The 16,860-nt window shown below is 38.5% G+C and overlaps 1 protein-coding gene across 14 annotated transcripts in view; it reads right to left on the reverse strand.

Annotated features, from left to right (window-relative positions):
• The window catches only part of LOC107675400 (nuclear factor 1 X-type-like), a 100,667-nt gene that overhangs the window by 51,553 nt on the left and 32,254 nt on the right, over positions 1–16,860 (reverse strand). For 12 of the 14 annotated variants that reach the window (XM_016469809.1, XM_016469793.1, XM_016469769.1 and 9 more), the window contains one exon: positions 7,005–7,536. In XM_016469809.1, coding sequence (XP_016325295.1) covers positions 7,005–7,536 — 532 coding nt within the window. Of the gene's footprint in view, positions 1–7,004; positions 7,537–7,854; positions 7,885–8,112; positions 8,252–16,860 lie in introns of those variants that run through there. The other 2 variants (XM_016469761.1, XM_016469755.1) reach the window with 2 other exon arrangements.

Raw genomic sequence — 16,860 nt, forward strand, 5'->3', positions numbered from 1 at the left:
ATATTTGCCTATTAACATACTAATCATGCGCTATCCCACCATCACTTCATCCGGTGGCATACAGGGGGCCCTCTGTCTCGGCACACAAAAACACACACACTTTATATCTCGCACTCTCTCTTTCTCTCGTTTATCCTGTTATCTCTGTAAACAAACGACAGACTCTCCTCTGCTCCGACAGAGAGGGGGGGTTTGCCTTTCATTGTTTTAAGAGCGGGAAGATGCTCCTGTCTGATGAATGGGGCTTTCTGGAGCTGAGAGCCATGAAGCTTTACACACTCTCATTTACAGGCCTATTTTTCACACTCTTATTATGAAACACACACACACACAGCCTTTCTTTCCCTTGTTATCCCATCCCCCTGTTCCTTGCCGTTTTCTCTCCGGTTTCATCCCTTGTTCTCTGCGTTCTTTCCTGCTCACCGAGACGGGCGGCCTAGATCTGTGTCCAAACTGCTTTCCAGGCCTATTCCCTTACACACAAATGCATGCCAGAATTGATTCGCTGTGTTTCTGTTGTGCTTGTCAACCGTTTTCCCTTACTAGGAGCTCCAAAAAAACACAACACCTTCTCTCTTTCACATGCGGTAAGTAACACCAGAAAGAATTTATTCATGACAGCTCAGCCTTTCACCAAGGAAGAGCTGAGCTTTGTGCCCTTCGTGCATCTGCTGGAGGAGGAAATGTTTGGAGTCGTGAAGCCCATGGGAGACCAACAGAAACTAACCTTTAGGAAACGGCTCAGGTGATTCTGAAAAACCTGTGGTGTTTTGTTTTGGTTTTTAAACGAGAATGTACAGTGTCCCAGCAAAATAAATTAACCAACATACAGCATGAACAGCGAAATTTGATTTGCAACTTATTAACGCTTAGAAGCCAGTTTTATTCAAAAGGTGCACTCAGTAATTTTTTTTCACAATAAAACGTTTTACAGTACTACAGACAGTGCTAAATGTTCATTTACACAGGATTTTATATTTTAAGGGTCAGGTTTTATTCTACAGAAGCGGGTCGTCTCATTAGGGCTGACATTTTGATATCATATGACCAAATACTTATATTTTTTTATATTGGTAACCGTTTGGTTTTCAGACACTTTTACTGATGGAATTAATTAATCAAGACTGTGATTATAGTGCACTTCTACAATGGGACCAGGGATAGCTTTTTGGAATCAATTAAATATGATTCAACATAATCAGAAAAAAAAAAACAGAATAAAAAAAAAACAGAATCATCTGAAAGCTTTTGCATGATGCTGCACTAATTTTGCAACAACAAAATTACAAATGCACCTTTAATAAACACTTCAAAAAGACTAGTTATAGTTATGCGTTTGATTCAGTAGAATGACTCATTCATTAAGTGAATCAGTCAAAATGAATGAACTGACTCACTGAACGAGCAAGTCACTTTCAGTCTTATACTGAACCTTTTAGTACATAAACAATATTAATAATCATCCTATATAAAACGCAGCAATGTAATTATACAATGTGTTTAAACACAATTTACTTTGATGAGTTATCGAATAAATTTATTAAATTAAACTTTATTTTATAAACTTTACTTATTAAAAGAAGCGTTAAATCGTTCAGGAACCAGAATTGCTAAGTGGAATGAGAATCCAGATTCCTATTAATGAGACGGATGAAAAATGCCTGTGCTGATTAAAAAGAAACTGTCTTCGATGTCCTACAAAGTCGATCAAGGAAAAAAAAAAAAAAAGCAAACAAGCGCCACCTCCCCGCACACACGTCCACGCAAATATGCAAAACAAAAATCTAATTTTATAAAAAATGAATTGACATAACTGAAAATAGGAGGACATATCAATACGACGGGGGCGACGCTGGGGTTGAGCCCCCCAAGAGAGCAGCAGAGAATGGGTGAAAAGAGAGGGAGAGGGAGAGGAAGAAAGGATCAGAGGGAGAGAGGTTGGCAGCGATGAGCTTCTGGCACCTTCTACATAGAGCTCACCGTACATGGTGCCAAAAAATGGCAGACGAGGCTGCCTCCGTTCCCTCGCCTTTTCTCCGTCTCCCTCTCTCTCGCCCCTCGGCGATCTTGATCATCCCTTTCTCCTCTTTCTAAAGAGGTTTTATCTAATGAGCTCCATGAGAATTCAATCTAACTGCACTACTGCAGAACTTCTACTCCTATAGACTGGAGTTATGGCTCAACTTTCCACGGCTGTTGCGTTGTATTTGCGTGTGTGTGTGTAATGAGTAGGCCTGTGCTGTTACTGAGCTCGGCATTGTGTTCTCTGACTCGTAACCAGAGTCAGTGTGAGTGGGCCACATTACTGTCCCTCTCTCTCTCTTACTCTCGAGGCACACAAACACATCAGACTTCTGATAATAATAGGAAATGTCATTTTACAATTTATTTCCTTATTTTAATTAAACACTTTCAAAACATTTAGAATATTTTTTTTTTTTAGAATATTATTTTTCAGAGCTAAAATATATATTATGTTCAAATGGTTTTGAAAATGTGTGTGTGTGTGTGTGTGTGTGTGTGTGTGTGTGTATATATACAGTATGTGTGTATTATATGATTTACTCTGAAAAAATAATATTCTAAATGTTCTAAACGTGTTTAAAATAAGAAAATAAATAGTAAAATAATATTGAATAATTAATAACATTAAAAAAATTATTTACATGCATTATATGCAATATAATGATTCATTGTGTTAAACAGCATTAACCTTCATACATTTGTATTAAAACCAAGGTATTTCAAGGTGTCCTTATTACAGTGTAATTATACATTTAAGTACTGAGTATTATTAATGAACTACATGTACTTACTACAGGGTTAAGGTTAGGATTAGGGTTTGGCTTAGGGTTACTTGCACATAATTATGCATAATTTATTGTTATTATAAAAGTAAGGACACCTTAAAATAAAGTGTTACCAAACATTTTAATGCATGAGAAATGCATGAAAGGACTGCATAAATAAATAAATAAATATGCAAATAAATATTAGATTCTGATTTTGAACATTTGAATCAGATTCACAGAAATTAATGGAACTTACTAAAACTCTATTAAAAACAATCTCTGTTATAGATCTCTCATATTTCCATGTTGTGGGATACGAAAGGACTGATATTTCAGAAAGTTGATAATATATAATACGCAAAATCATCTCAGATAAATTGTAAATATTCAATAATATATTGTTTAGCACAATGTAGATACACAGATGTTATGTTTGACACTAATACAAAAAAAATAAATAAAACATTAAAGAAAGAGCATGCAGCTACAGAGAAGAGAAAACTCCGAAAACTCTTTCTCTTTTAACTTTTCCTTCTCTGCCTGTCCCTCATGTGGAGTTAAAAGCAGGTGCGCATTCAGTAGAGCTGATACCGGTTTGTTTGTGTTAACATGTTTCACTTTTACAATCCTTCCTTTGTGCTCTTAAAAAGCCCATAAATGTCTGTGGTGAGTAGGGAGCTGAGAAAGTAAAACCCAGAGTTACACGCAGATCTACGGTTACACTTCACATCTTTCTTGGAATGAATCAAATATAAAGGCTTAAAGATCACTAAAATAGTCAAGAAATGCCAGAAGCTTAATAGCGCTGCTGTGGCATATTTAAGCAATAAACCCAAAGCCCAGGTGAGTCAGAGCAGAGCGCGGTCCTAAATATAGGACAAATGTAGGATTACAGAAAATGATGCGAGGAGATTCTCCACACACAAAAAAAAATATCTGACCTATGACCCAAGGAGGTGAATTTTCCTTCCATTTCAACAGTCTATCAGATTTTCAGAAAGAGCCAGGAAGACAGGAAAAGTGACAAAGAAAGAGAGAGGAGACACTTGGAAGCGTAAAGAGTGATGAAAGAAAGAGAGACGCGTTATGTACACTGGCTCGAAGTGAATGACGACTGCTGAAATAATCTGTTTAACAGCTATTCCAAACATTTCATTTCCAAACAAAACACTCCCACAATGCCGCATCGAGACAGAGAGAAATCACTACTGCATGCTCTTACGCTTGTGCTCATTTCAGAAACGGCTCAAGCCTTAAAGTCCAAGAAAATGGCATTTTTTCATAACAATAAATTAAGCACAATTAGAAAATAGTAATAATTACTAAATCAAGCATTTTTTTTTTTACAGATAACAAAATGTTAATTTATTACTAATCATTTGCTGTTTAATACGTTTTTTTTAATACAAAATTATGTATACTGAATAAATTATTTAGCAGAAAAAATAAGTATTAGCTGGATGGATGTTTCATTTAGATTTTTCTTATTTAACAGGCATTTTTATTTCTAAAGAGCTGCAGTTAAACGCACAAAATGGCAGAAAGCACATTTTTCACACCTCTTCAATGGCTAAATATTACATTTCCTGTGTGGAGTGTTAAAGTAGGGAAAAGTTTAAATTATGTTCTCATAATAATGATATATTAGCAGCACTAACAATAAAGCTCTGGATATAAAATTAATATTCTCTTTACCCAAAAGCCACTTCCATCTATTAGGACGACTTTGCCCCATAATCACCATTCTTAATGGAAACACCTTTAACATACATTTACCTCCAATACACCTGGATTACTACTTAAGAGACTTGCATAAATGAATTTCGCACTTCATTCAAAGACAGAAATATAAGTCTAAATTTAGCAAAGTATGGAACATTTTCGAGTCAAATCCCAAAAACCTGTCAAGCACAGGGTAGTGGTTAAAAGATTCGCGCCTCGGTTCAAACTCTAGCGATCCATTTCCTAGGCATTTAAAATGGAAAGCATTTAATACGAAAAAGGCGAACTCTCCAGCTACCCATCACTGCAGTATCAAGAAAAAATCGGTTTAGTTTTTTTTTTTAAGTGAACGGTTACATCTCTGTGTTTTAAAATCCCAAGAAAGAGAGCTGAAAATGAGTGCCCGAGCACATACACACTCATAGTCACACACACGTGCATCTTCCCGCACCAACGGCGTTGCAATAGTGCCAACTAAAGCAATTAATGTAGCGACTCCCGTAGCTGTCCTTTCTCTTGTTCTCTCTCGCTTTCTTATGGACACAAAAGAGGAATATAGAGTGTGACAACGAAGGCCACATTTAATAGTGATAAACAAAGAGTTTGTGCTGCAAATAAACAATCGCAAGGACAAAAACACAAAGCAAACCAATAAATTAAACAGCCGAGCTGTAGAATTCAAGACAAAGAATGCAGAGATATTTTTTGGCACACACAACAAATTCCTGACTTGAACTGTCAGGTTATTTCAAATTAGGATAATTGTGGTGTTAGTTAGGAATGCACAACTGAAATCAAGAATAAAATAACAGCTAAAAAAATTACTGAATGCCCTTAACCAGAGCAGCACATGGGGACTGTGTACATCTGGGGTTGAGAAAGGCCCCCTGAGCTCTGGCACAGGATGCCAAGGGCCCCGGGATTGTGCGCGGCTGCCCTGCAGGGTTCCAGTCTCCGGCGAGGCTATTTGGAGCCTGATAAAAGCGGCAGTACACACTGGAATTAGCCTGATAAGGTAAGACCGCAGCACAGCAGCAAACATTCTGAACGGGCAGCGCGATGGCCAACCCTGCTGGGCACAGAGTGAACCAGTGCGTGCGCTGACCGAGAGACTGAAAGACAGGCAGGAAACTGTTCAGCTGCTTATATTTTGTTAACGGCTCTTTTTTTGTTTTTAACTGAAAATATGGCAATTTTTTCCCCCCATAATTGTGGTTTATTTGCAGTACCACGAAATGAAAATTAATTAGTCACAAAAGCAAAAAAGAAAGAAGGCAAGAAAGCAATTTCAGATTTGAAATTCTGTTGGCCTGAGTGTGTTTGGCCAGTCAGATCTTGTGTGCGTCAGAGAGAGTGTTAGCCGTGTCAGAAACACCGTTTGGCAGTAAACGTATGAGACTGTGCTAGTAACTTATCCATGAATACACACACACACTCACTCCAAAAGGATACGACTCTAAAACACACTGCCAATGAGAAAACAAGATGGCACCAAAAAACTGAAAAGGCCAGCCGTCTTGTGTTTTCTTGTGAATACAACCAACATAACATTTATATTAAACACCGTCACAAAACAAAAAGAAAGCATCTTATTATAAACAATAAAACATCACAAAAATGATGAATATACCTCATGAAATACTATGAGCAATGGCAGAAATAGAGTTATTCACATTTCAGCAGGGTTTCCGATTTTTTAATGAGTATTTTGAAATTTCTGGGAAGGATTTATGTTTATTAATCTCTAGAATTAATAGATTTTAACAACCTTGCAGAGTACAAATGTCTCCATAAGGCACAAAATCATTCAGATTTGAATGCAGTTGGACAGGATTTATTCTATAAAGAGCATGACCAGATTATAAATTAACTACATAAATTTGCATGCTTTTTAAAAATTACTTTCAATTTTTCTGACTTTTTAATGCATAAAAATCACAACTTTAAAACGGCCCTTGTGACTGTACAAGTGTTTCCAAAAAGCACAGAATCATCCTGAGAGTTGAATCCAGATGGATAGGATTTCTTCCATACAGAGCATAACCAAAGAGATTATAAATTAAATACATAAATTTACATGATTTTTAAAAAGCATGACTTTTTATGCCTGCAAATCACAACTTTAAGTAGTTCTTATTATTGTACAAATGCTTCCAAAAAGCACAAAATCATCCTGAGATTTGAATGCAGTTCGATAAGAGCACAGCCAAATACATTGCAAACTAAATATATACATTTGCCTATATTTTAAAATTACTTTGAATGTTTTCAAACACAACTTTAACTTCTTCCATGACCGTGGGAAACCTGTTTGAGGTGTAATTTCAGCTCTGGCCGCAGAACAGACGCTCAAAGCAAGTGTTCATAAGTGTGCTGGATGTGATGGTGATTATGTGGGTGTCATCTTACCCTGAGTTCTGACCCCTCTCAAATAATCACGTTCAAGTATCAGTAGCTGTAGGACAGAGAAAGAGAGCGTAACCCACTGACCTGGCATGTGGATGAAGTAGGCCAGGTACAGGTCCAGCTCCTTGACGGACACTCCAATGTGGTGCGGCTGCACGCACAGGGTGTGGTTCGAGCACTGCGGGGACTTGACCAGTCTCTCTCCGTCCGTGCTCTCCAGCGGGCTCCCCTTGAACAGGATCACCATCACCAGGTCCAGGCGCCAGACCTTGTCGGCTTGCCGCAAGCAGTCGATGCGGCGGATCTTGCCCTTCTGGTCGGGGTTGGAGATCACGCAGCACGGCGGCTTCTTCCCCGTGATGGTGAGCACGAAGTCTTCGCGGAACTCCGGCCGGATGTCCTTGCGCAATTTGGCCAGCAGCCGCGACGCCCACTTCTGCTTGATCTCGGGCTTCTCGCCCAGGAGTTCGTCTTTGACGGCACGCTCCTCGTCCTTGGACATGCGCTTCTCGTGCTTTTTGAAGTACTTGCGTTTGCGGGCCTGCAGGTTGAACCAGGTATATGAGAACGCCCGCACGTGCGGGAGGAGAGCCTCGATGAAGGGATGGAATTCATCCTGGAGGGATGGAGAGAGGGAGGGAGAGACGGGAAGCAGGGGAGAGGAGAGAAGGGAAGGGGAGAAGACGTTAGAATCTCGGAGCATGATTCGGCAGCGCTTTGTGAAGTAAAGTACGGGAAACGTGCGAGTGCGCGTTTGCCAGGATGACACACACACACACACACAAAACATTTGTCATAAGCATCACATAACAGACAATGCTATGCTAGTTTAGAATTTAGAACCAAAATTCCTAACCAGAGTATATAATAAAACTACAGACATGCTATTATGAAAAACAAAACAAAAACACACTGAAATTTTAAGTAACCTCACTTTTTTCTTCTGCATTGTTTTACACTGACATTTTTGTGTTTCAAAAGATCATTTTCTCAGCTCAAAACAGACAGTGATGTTTTTGAGGGACAGACGTAAAGAGTCCACAACAGCTGCTCACTGTCGCTTGTGCCAACCCCTGCTACCGCAAGTCCTGATCCAAACTACATCGCCACACGGCAGACACAGAAGCAGCACGCCACAGACAAAACACACAAGACATGCAGCAAAACAACTAAATAAAGCATCTGTAGTTACCATTCTGCACTTTCATCATAAACCCTGCTGGCCGATAAGGAGTGGAAAAACGAGTGAAATGTCTTCTTCACACTCAGCTTGACACTACATGCCCCGATTATTTAGTGCACAATATCAGAGTTTTTAATGTTGTTGCAAAAGTAAAAAAAAAAAAAAAAAAAAAAAAAAATTCAAAAAGTTAACATTTTGTAAAAATGTCCAGTCGAAGAGGAGAGAAGAAAAATTATGAAAACCTTGGAGGAGCCAAACAGTGACAGCTCTGGAGATACAAAAACTAGAAATGCAAGAGAGAAATGTTTAACACAAAACAGGGGAAATGAGAGAAAAAATAAAAGTTCTGAAAAAAAAATTGGTATTTTGCCAGCCACCAAAACCAAAAATTAAATATTACATATGAACACAAGAAAGCGGACAATGAAATCGCTCAATCAAAAAGTATTACTCACTGTTAGAGAAAAAAACATACACAAATAAATACACAAATACCGCAACAAAGAGAAAAAATGTTTGGCAAAGCGGTAAGTGGTGTTTGTTCAGATATGCGTGCTCTGCATTCGACACACAGAGAGCGAGAGATAGACAGAGAATGGGAGATAGACAGAGAGAAAGAGAGAGAGACAGCGAGGGGGGTAGAGAGGAGCGAATGGAGAGCGCAAAAAAAAAACGAGAGAACCGAATCAATGTTGGAAGAGCGCGTACGACCGCTGGCAAACCCGATAGAAGCTTCTTTTTTTTCCCTTTTTCCTCTCCAACTCTATCTCTCTCTTCCTCTCCATGCTCTTTTCCTATCCATTGCCTCAGAGTGTGCCAGCGCGAAGCTGAGCCCACCTATTTGGCACCGGATGCCCGATCGCTCAGCCAATACGCACGCTTGAAGGACTGAATGGGAGGGAGGCAGGGACGGAGGGAGGGTGAAAGAGATGGAACGAGAGAGCGAGGGGGGAGATAGTGTAGGGTTCGGTCAGTGGGTTGGCTCCTTACTTTGCCAAATTAACAAGTTCCTATCTTGTGCAACTGCAAAGTCCAGAGCACATTAATTTTACATGCGCCAATCAGCCGTATTCCATTCCCAGCCCAATTTACCTCCATTTTCCCCCTCTTGTCTTCAAGAACCGAGCTCAGATGCACACACGCACTTTTGCCATTTTCACCAATGCACTTGCCATCACCTCCATCGAGCGAGCGCACAGCAGTGTCCCCGTTTGCCCCGTCCCCTCCCTCCATTGAGCGGCGTGTGAACGCGCGGGCCAGAACTCCCAGCAGACGCTACAGACCAGCAGCTGCCTTTAGAATCGGCGCACAAACAAAGAGCAAAGAGAAAGACGTAGTCCACAGCAGAACAACATTCTCGCTCTGAACTTTATCTGAGAATGTGACCACGTCAGTTTGGACACAATAAAAATAGATTTTTTTTTAAAGAACAACAAAAAAGTATTTCACATTAAAATGCTTTTATAAGAAAGTATTTTAATAGTTGTTTCCTTAACTAAACTATTCTCCTTATAATGCTTTTTACAAAACAGCAACGCTATAGCAGGACTCAACAATTAACTTACAACTATTAACTAACTTGTCTTGCCAGTATTTTCAACAGTAAGTCCAACCAGCAAAAATGTAAAATTTTATTAAATCAATATTTATATTTTTCGTTTAGCATTAAGTATTGTTCACAAAAAAATGATATAATAATATAATATTAAGTATTCTTTACCAATAATAATAATAATAATAGATTAATTTGCAATAAAATTCTAGAAATCTAGAAATTATACTGCTATAAGGAACTCCATGCCAGATTCAAGTTTATAAACATTACAGGAAAACACTGACATACTGTGATTTATTAACTCTTTTGAATTAATTCTAACTGATGCATCCAAGACTAGTGCAAATCAATCTCGCAATTTCAACATCCTCATATAAGTTAGCCAGCTATCATGTTCAAATATTTAAATCAGCAAGATTGGCAAAACCCATGTTCAATACATCACTGAAACCCAAATGTTAAAGTTTGCAACGGCACATGTAGCTACATTATCAACGAACACCAAATGTAATGACAACACAGCATTGGTCAGTTTCATGAACCGGCCTGAAACTCTCTCACACTGGCCCCGAGCCGTAGCACACAAAACATTCAATGCAATCCTGTACCAAACTATATTCCACATATAGGAATTCAGTCAATCCCTGTTTGCAATGATCCATTATGATCCATACACAGAGCCAGGGAAATCGCTAGCTTGAGCAGATTCGTATCAAGTGATTTAATCTGGTTTAATCCCTACAATGAGTTTACGCAACATATGCCACTCTCTCTGGGCTACGCGACACCTTAGGGCGACCAGCAGGCCTATCCAAGACCACCGGGTGAAGCAGCCTCATTCTCAAAGCAACCCAGTTGGCGCCTGCTATGTAAATGCAGCGTTTCCTAACAAACAAAGCCGAGCTTCAGGTTGGTGTGTCGTTTTGTTTGTGAATGTTCCACTGGCTTGCAATTCACTTTGCATAATTCCAATCCTAATGAAAGGAAAGTTCTACACAATTCATATCAGTTGACGGTGTACAAAGCAAGGTGTCTTGGTATTTTGTTTTGCCTACATTTTGTACCAATCATTCTGCATGTTGTTACAGTTTGTATCTGATTTGGTTTGACAGACTACATGGATTTTGTGTCTGACACATTTATTTCCATGAAATAATTTCCATGTCTGCAAACAAAGAGTTTGAAAGTGTCTATGTTAAATGACCTGAGGGGAAAAAGTGTCAGTAACAAGTTCATTGTTCTTGCTTGAATTATTGGTTGAATGATTGCAGCAAATCTGACATCATTTTGGATGAAGCGAACTTTATGACAGCATGAACTCTGCGTTGTTATCATGAGATTAAATTAGTATGCAAGCCATAAACGGCATATAAAACAGCGCTTGCTAATGTTCCCCGCAAGCTTGCTGGATCTGTTCACTGCCGAATGCCCTTATTCAAACTCTTTTATACCACAGCCTATCTTATCTTTGTATGACACTCTCCTCTCTAACCAGCGACCTTTGTTTTACGCAAGAAAGAAAGGAGAGCGCTAGAGGAAGATAAAAAAAAGTTCGAGAAAGAGAGAGACGGGCAAAAAAGCCTCACTCTGCTGCGTATAGCCTACTGCTTGCTTGTGTGTTTTCGTTTCTGTATAGCAAGGCCTACTTCTTCCAGAGAAAGAGAGAAAAAGGCTGAGATTGTGAAAAGAAAAATCGGCAGCACGCACTCTCACACACTATTATCCAGAACCCGTGCTTAAATGACCTGTTACTAGGCCATATATTACACCACAGTACACACGCATCCCATAAAAGTCCAGTCTTACCATATTTATGAATTTTATCAAATTTCTACTCTTTTGACGTTTTGGGATTCTTTTGTTTCTGGGGGCTCATCAAATGTCTAACATTACCAACAGTAGGCTGGTATTAATAATTTTTTAAACGTTTTAGTTTGTGTGGTTGCCCTTTATTATAGCCGATGCCAAGACCGTAACTGACTAATATAAGAAAACAGGCTTAGTTGTGTCTCAAAAGTGCCTACATATTTTACATAACACCGACAAAGAAAACAAATTCAATGACAACAACGACAAAAATGTGTTCCTTGTAAAGAAAGACTTATAAAAAAATATACCATAGCCTACCTCTGGCCTTCAGTCGATTCTTTTAAGATTAATGTGCTTTATTCTTTTCCGTTGCTTTCTTTTCTTTCATTTTTAGAAACAATATATGATTTTCTTAGTCGCCTAATATGACTGACCTGTAAACATCTAACGGGTTTTTTTTTTTAAATCGCGTTGGCGGGAGCTCGAGATCCGCCACACTGGCGCGAGACAGGAAAAAAGGCTGCGGATGGAGCGAAGCAGACATGATGCGCGAGAGCAGAGAAATCTGACATGAACTAGGGAATTTTTGCAAGAAATATTTTCCACAAAATATAATGAAACTTGTATGAACATACTTTCACAACAGACAACAGGAGGAAAAAAAAAGAGCAATTCTTCGGCCTACATAAAAAGGCCAAACCTATTCGTATCGATCACTGAAGAACATATCAACACCATAATTTGCACATATAGGCTACTGAAGTTTTTTTGTTTTTTTTTCGAGTTTAAAGTACAACAAAAACGAAATCGAATATATCATCAAAGAAAAAAGGCCTACGATATATTTCCAGGAACTGGGGACCAGCGGACATAGCGTATAGGCTACCATCTGGGGGCATGTAACAAATGAAAAATCAAAATACGGTGGTAAAATATTTTAAAAACAATATTTATGTGCCCCTTGTGCATCCTATCCATATTTTATCTATAAACCTAATTTAATAACTAATTTCTTTAACTTTCAGTACCATGCCAAATCGTGTTGAATTCAAGGCAGCGTGGGGCGTAAAAAAAAAAAAAGAAAGAAAAGGTCTTTTTTGTTTTATTTTACACTGTCATTTTTAAACTTCTTCATATAATATCTTCGTAGGCTATTACTATTAAACTATTTAATGTTTAAATAAGCATCTTTTAAAATCTTCAACAAATCTACAATTTATAGGCTAAAGACAACCAGTTCAAACATATTTTAAGTTTTAAACAAAAAAGCATTAATCTATCTAATCTAAAATACGATTTGTCTCTCATAATAACATGCATAAATACAGCCTAGTGCTTTAGCTAAGAATATATTTTTTTCGTCAGGCTATGCAAAAAGAAAACAAGCAGTTCGTGTAGCCTACGTTAAGATTTTTAGCTAACCTGAGGATCAAATAAATTAAAAATAAATAAATACATTATTTTACAACTCAGAGACGGCTAAAACAAACCCGTTCTTAAGAGGTGTTTTGGAGCGCTGCGGTGCTTTATGTGGAATTAATTCAGTTTTATAAACGGACGCGTTTCCGAGATGTGAAAATCTGGGAGTAATTTATGTGAATTCAGCTCCACGGGTAAATATTCTTAATGCATACAGAAAAGCTGTCGAGACGCATTTTGCTTAAGGGGAAAAAAAACACCTGAAGCACCTTTTGAGGTTTCCAAGCCAAACGACGTCACAACAAAATGTTGGCAATCTTACAAGTAATTTTTTTTTTTCAAGATTTTACAAATAAGCTAATATGCAGCTATTTTAGGTTTTTGCAATTTTTCAGTTAGCACAGAAGTTACTCAGAAGTTACGGCAAACAGATGCTCACAGAAATCGCGTTTGGCTGAGGGAGTAGTAAGTAAGCATAGCAACAGTGTGCTGTTTGACGTTTTTGCGTCAGAATTCTAACCAAAAAACTTTATTTTTCACTTTATGATAGATTTACATAGATATCACAAATAAATTAATTGTTTTTATTTAAAAAAAAAAAGTCAATAAATGCCAAAAGACGAACCACTGAAAGTTATTCAATAGGCCTACCACACAGTAAATGTTATATTATCATAGGCCTATAAACATTTAGATGCGAGTTGGATTCTCTGATCTAGCCTACTACCGATTGTTCAGGTGTCAGTCTGTCTATTACATGAGCCTAGTTGTAAGAATAATAACACTGATTTCTATTTAGAGATGCTTCTATTTAGAAGCATTCATCAAATGAATGAGGGTGTTTCCGTCCGCGGGAACATGTGTCGGTAGCTCAGAGAACTGGACTGGGTCAGTGAGATCAGTCAGCAGACTGTTGAAGTGTAAACTGGAAAAAATGCCGAGACGAGCACGGCGTGACACCACAGCATTGAGCCGCTTACGCAGCGACTAAATACAACCGATCCGACTACCCAACCACACCAAATATTGATACTGCCCACTGTGAGTGCACTGCACTCTCCCCTCTCTGTGTGTGTGTGTGTGTGTGTGTGTGAGAGAGAGAGAGAGAGAGAGAGAGAAGATTAAAAAAGACGGCAAATAATGTTTTTAATATTAAATGCAAAGACTTCTGATATAGGGGCAGGGGGAAAAAACTTATCAGATAAACATGGTACCCTAGTACAGTGGTTCCCAACACTGGTCCTGGAGGCACCCCAACACTGCACGTTTTGCATGTCTCCTTAAAGGGGTCATATGATGCGATTTCAATTTTTTCTTTCTCTTTGGAGTGTTACAAGCTCTTGGTGCATAAAGAAGATCTGTAAAGTTGCAAAGACTAAAGTCTCAAATCCAAAGAGATATTCTTTATAAAAGTTAAGAGTCAGCCACACCTACCTAAAACGGCTCGTTCTAACACGCCCCAACATACCTACGTCGCTCTGTGGGAAGATTTGCATAACGCCGCCCAAATGTTCACGCAAAGAAAGAAGGCATAACTTTTATTCTCGCTGTAGTTTTGTTGCCGCCACCATATCCTGAAGACGCTGTGTGCTTCGTTGTGAAAGCGAAACTACTTTGTTTGGTCTTCCAAAAGAGGACGATATCCGCTTCGTCATGCCTGGAGCTGATCCGTGCTGGTCGCTGAGGGAATACAACAGTATGGTGAGGGGCGTAACATTTCCGTCTCACGCTTGAGGTATTCGGCCAATCACAACGCACTGGATAGCTGGCCAATCACAGCACACCTCGCTTTTTCAGACCGATGAGCTTTGTAAAAATCGACGCGTTTCAAAAAGGCGGGACATAGAGGAGAAACAATAATGTACAGTATGTGGAAAATAATGTGTTTTTTTAAACTTTAAACCGCATAAACACATTTCATTACACCAAATACACAAAATAATGTTCTTTTTAGCAGCATCATATGACCCCTTTAATGAAACACACCTGATTCAGGTCATCGGCTCATTAGTAGAGACTCCAAATTGGTGTGTCAGAGAAAGGAGACATGCAAAATGTGCAGTGTTGGGGTGCCTCCAGGACCAGGGTCGGGAACCACTGTCCTAGTACACTGATGTGTTTTTATTAGAAGCGCAAATCCCGTTTTTTTTTTTTTATTATAACACCTTTAATAAAAACTACTGTTAAAATTAACCTAGCATGAAAATAATGTAGTTTTCAACAAATATCTGTATCCTTATAAAGTGCTGATTTTGGCATGTCCCATCACAAAGGTCTTGACCTTCACAACTGCATCTAACAATTAAAACCATACAACAATGTCATCACTTTGACATTATCGATTGAGTTTATATTGAATTCATAAAGCAAAAGTGACAGCTTAATATAAAAAAAAACATATGTTTATTTTTGCTATTAAAAAAAATGCTAAATCAACGTGATTAACATTTTCAAAATAAAACATTTCAGAATTTCAGGCCATATTGTTCCATTTAAAAAAAAAAAAAGCCATGCATGAGCGATTATAATAACAACCTGAAAAAATCTGCAATAATAGACCTTGTAAGCAATTACTACTTAAATGATACAGAAAAATAGTTGTCTTGAGAAATCGCGCCTCTTTCTGTGACAGCCCTATAAGCTCTGTAAACTTTCATGAATGTGGTGATTTAATTCAGTCGCTCTATCAGAAGTTAGCAAGACTCTGCTGTAAGCTACATCAGTTTCATTTGACTCTGCATACACACCTTACCAGTCAGTAAAAAAAAAAAAACACTTTAAAGTTCATTAAATAAAGTACTGTCCTTCTCTCTGTTCAGTGATAGACCAAGGCATCAGCAAGAGCAATGTCCTCAAGCAAAACCATCCGCCTTCCATACTACTACACAACATAAAACGCAACCAAAATCAAATACATCAATGTAAATAAGGTGCAACTGCAAGTGAGTCTATGCATCATAAAGCCACACGTATAAATCCAACGACTAACGAAAACTTCTATCACGGTCGGTTGCCAATGACAGAAACTCATATTTACATGAAAGAGCCTTATAATTTTGTCATTGTCTGGTTCACACATAACATAAGACAGACATCCTAGAATCACCCTGGTACTCAGTCATAAGGAAGTCAGGTTCCAGCATATACATCCAGTCACAACCTGTAAATAACTGCATGTAATTATGGTTGATATTTCAGCAGCTCTAGTGCCAAGTACCAGGTTTAAACTAGAGATGTTCTGGGCTCCCCAATGCACACCCCTCCACCCTCGCTTTTATTCTCATTCTTTTCTTTAACTCCACCACTTGGCGAGGCGCCAACCCTTCTCCTAAACTGGGCATCGTGCCCTACCCTTTATGCAAATGAGTCACCCACCACCTCCTGTCTTTCTGCCACTCTATCTCTCTTTCCATCTTTCTCCCTTGCTCTCTCTTCTCTCATGCCCCACACACACTGGTCATGTCATTTGTCTTTTTTCCTGTGATAACTCTAATTCCCTACATTTCTGTCACTTCATTTCTAATTATTTTATCAAACAAACTCGTGTCTCACATCTTTTTATGAGAAATCTTCACGCTATACTGTATTCACAGATGATATAAACCTTTTTTCCTCACCAGCTTGTATCGTTATGTCACTAGTACACCAAACTGAAGACTTCTTCATTAATGAATGCTATAGGCAAATTTAATTTGCATTTGCGTTTAGGGTGTTTACAGTAATTGTGCAAAGATCAAACTGACAAACATGCACTAAATACCCACAAACCCAAAACCCACAAAACTAGCAGTTCAAGTGTAAACAAATAACACACACTCTGTGTGAGGGAACAACAGGTGATGGACTTTTTCATCAGAAGAAACATTATGGATTATGAACTGGTATTTTGGCCAGAAGCAATGGTTAAAATGCCTTAATGATGGATTTGTTTCTTATAAACACAGCTTTTCACTTCACAAGATGTTAATTGATGG

The sequence above is a fragment of the Sinocyclocheilus anshuiensis genome, unplaced genomic scaffold (assembly GCF_001515605.1).
Source record: "Sinocyclocheilus anshuiensis isolate Anshui unplaced genomic scaffold, SAMN03320099.WGS_v1.1 scaffold469, whole genome shotgun sequence".
Lineage (NCBI taxonomy): Eukaryota > Metazoa > Chordata > Actinopteri > Cypriniformes > Cyprinidae > Sinocyclocheilus > Sinocyclocheilus anshuiensis.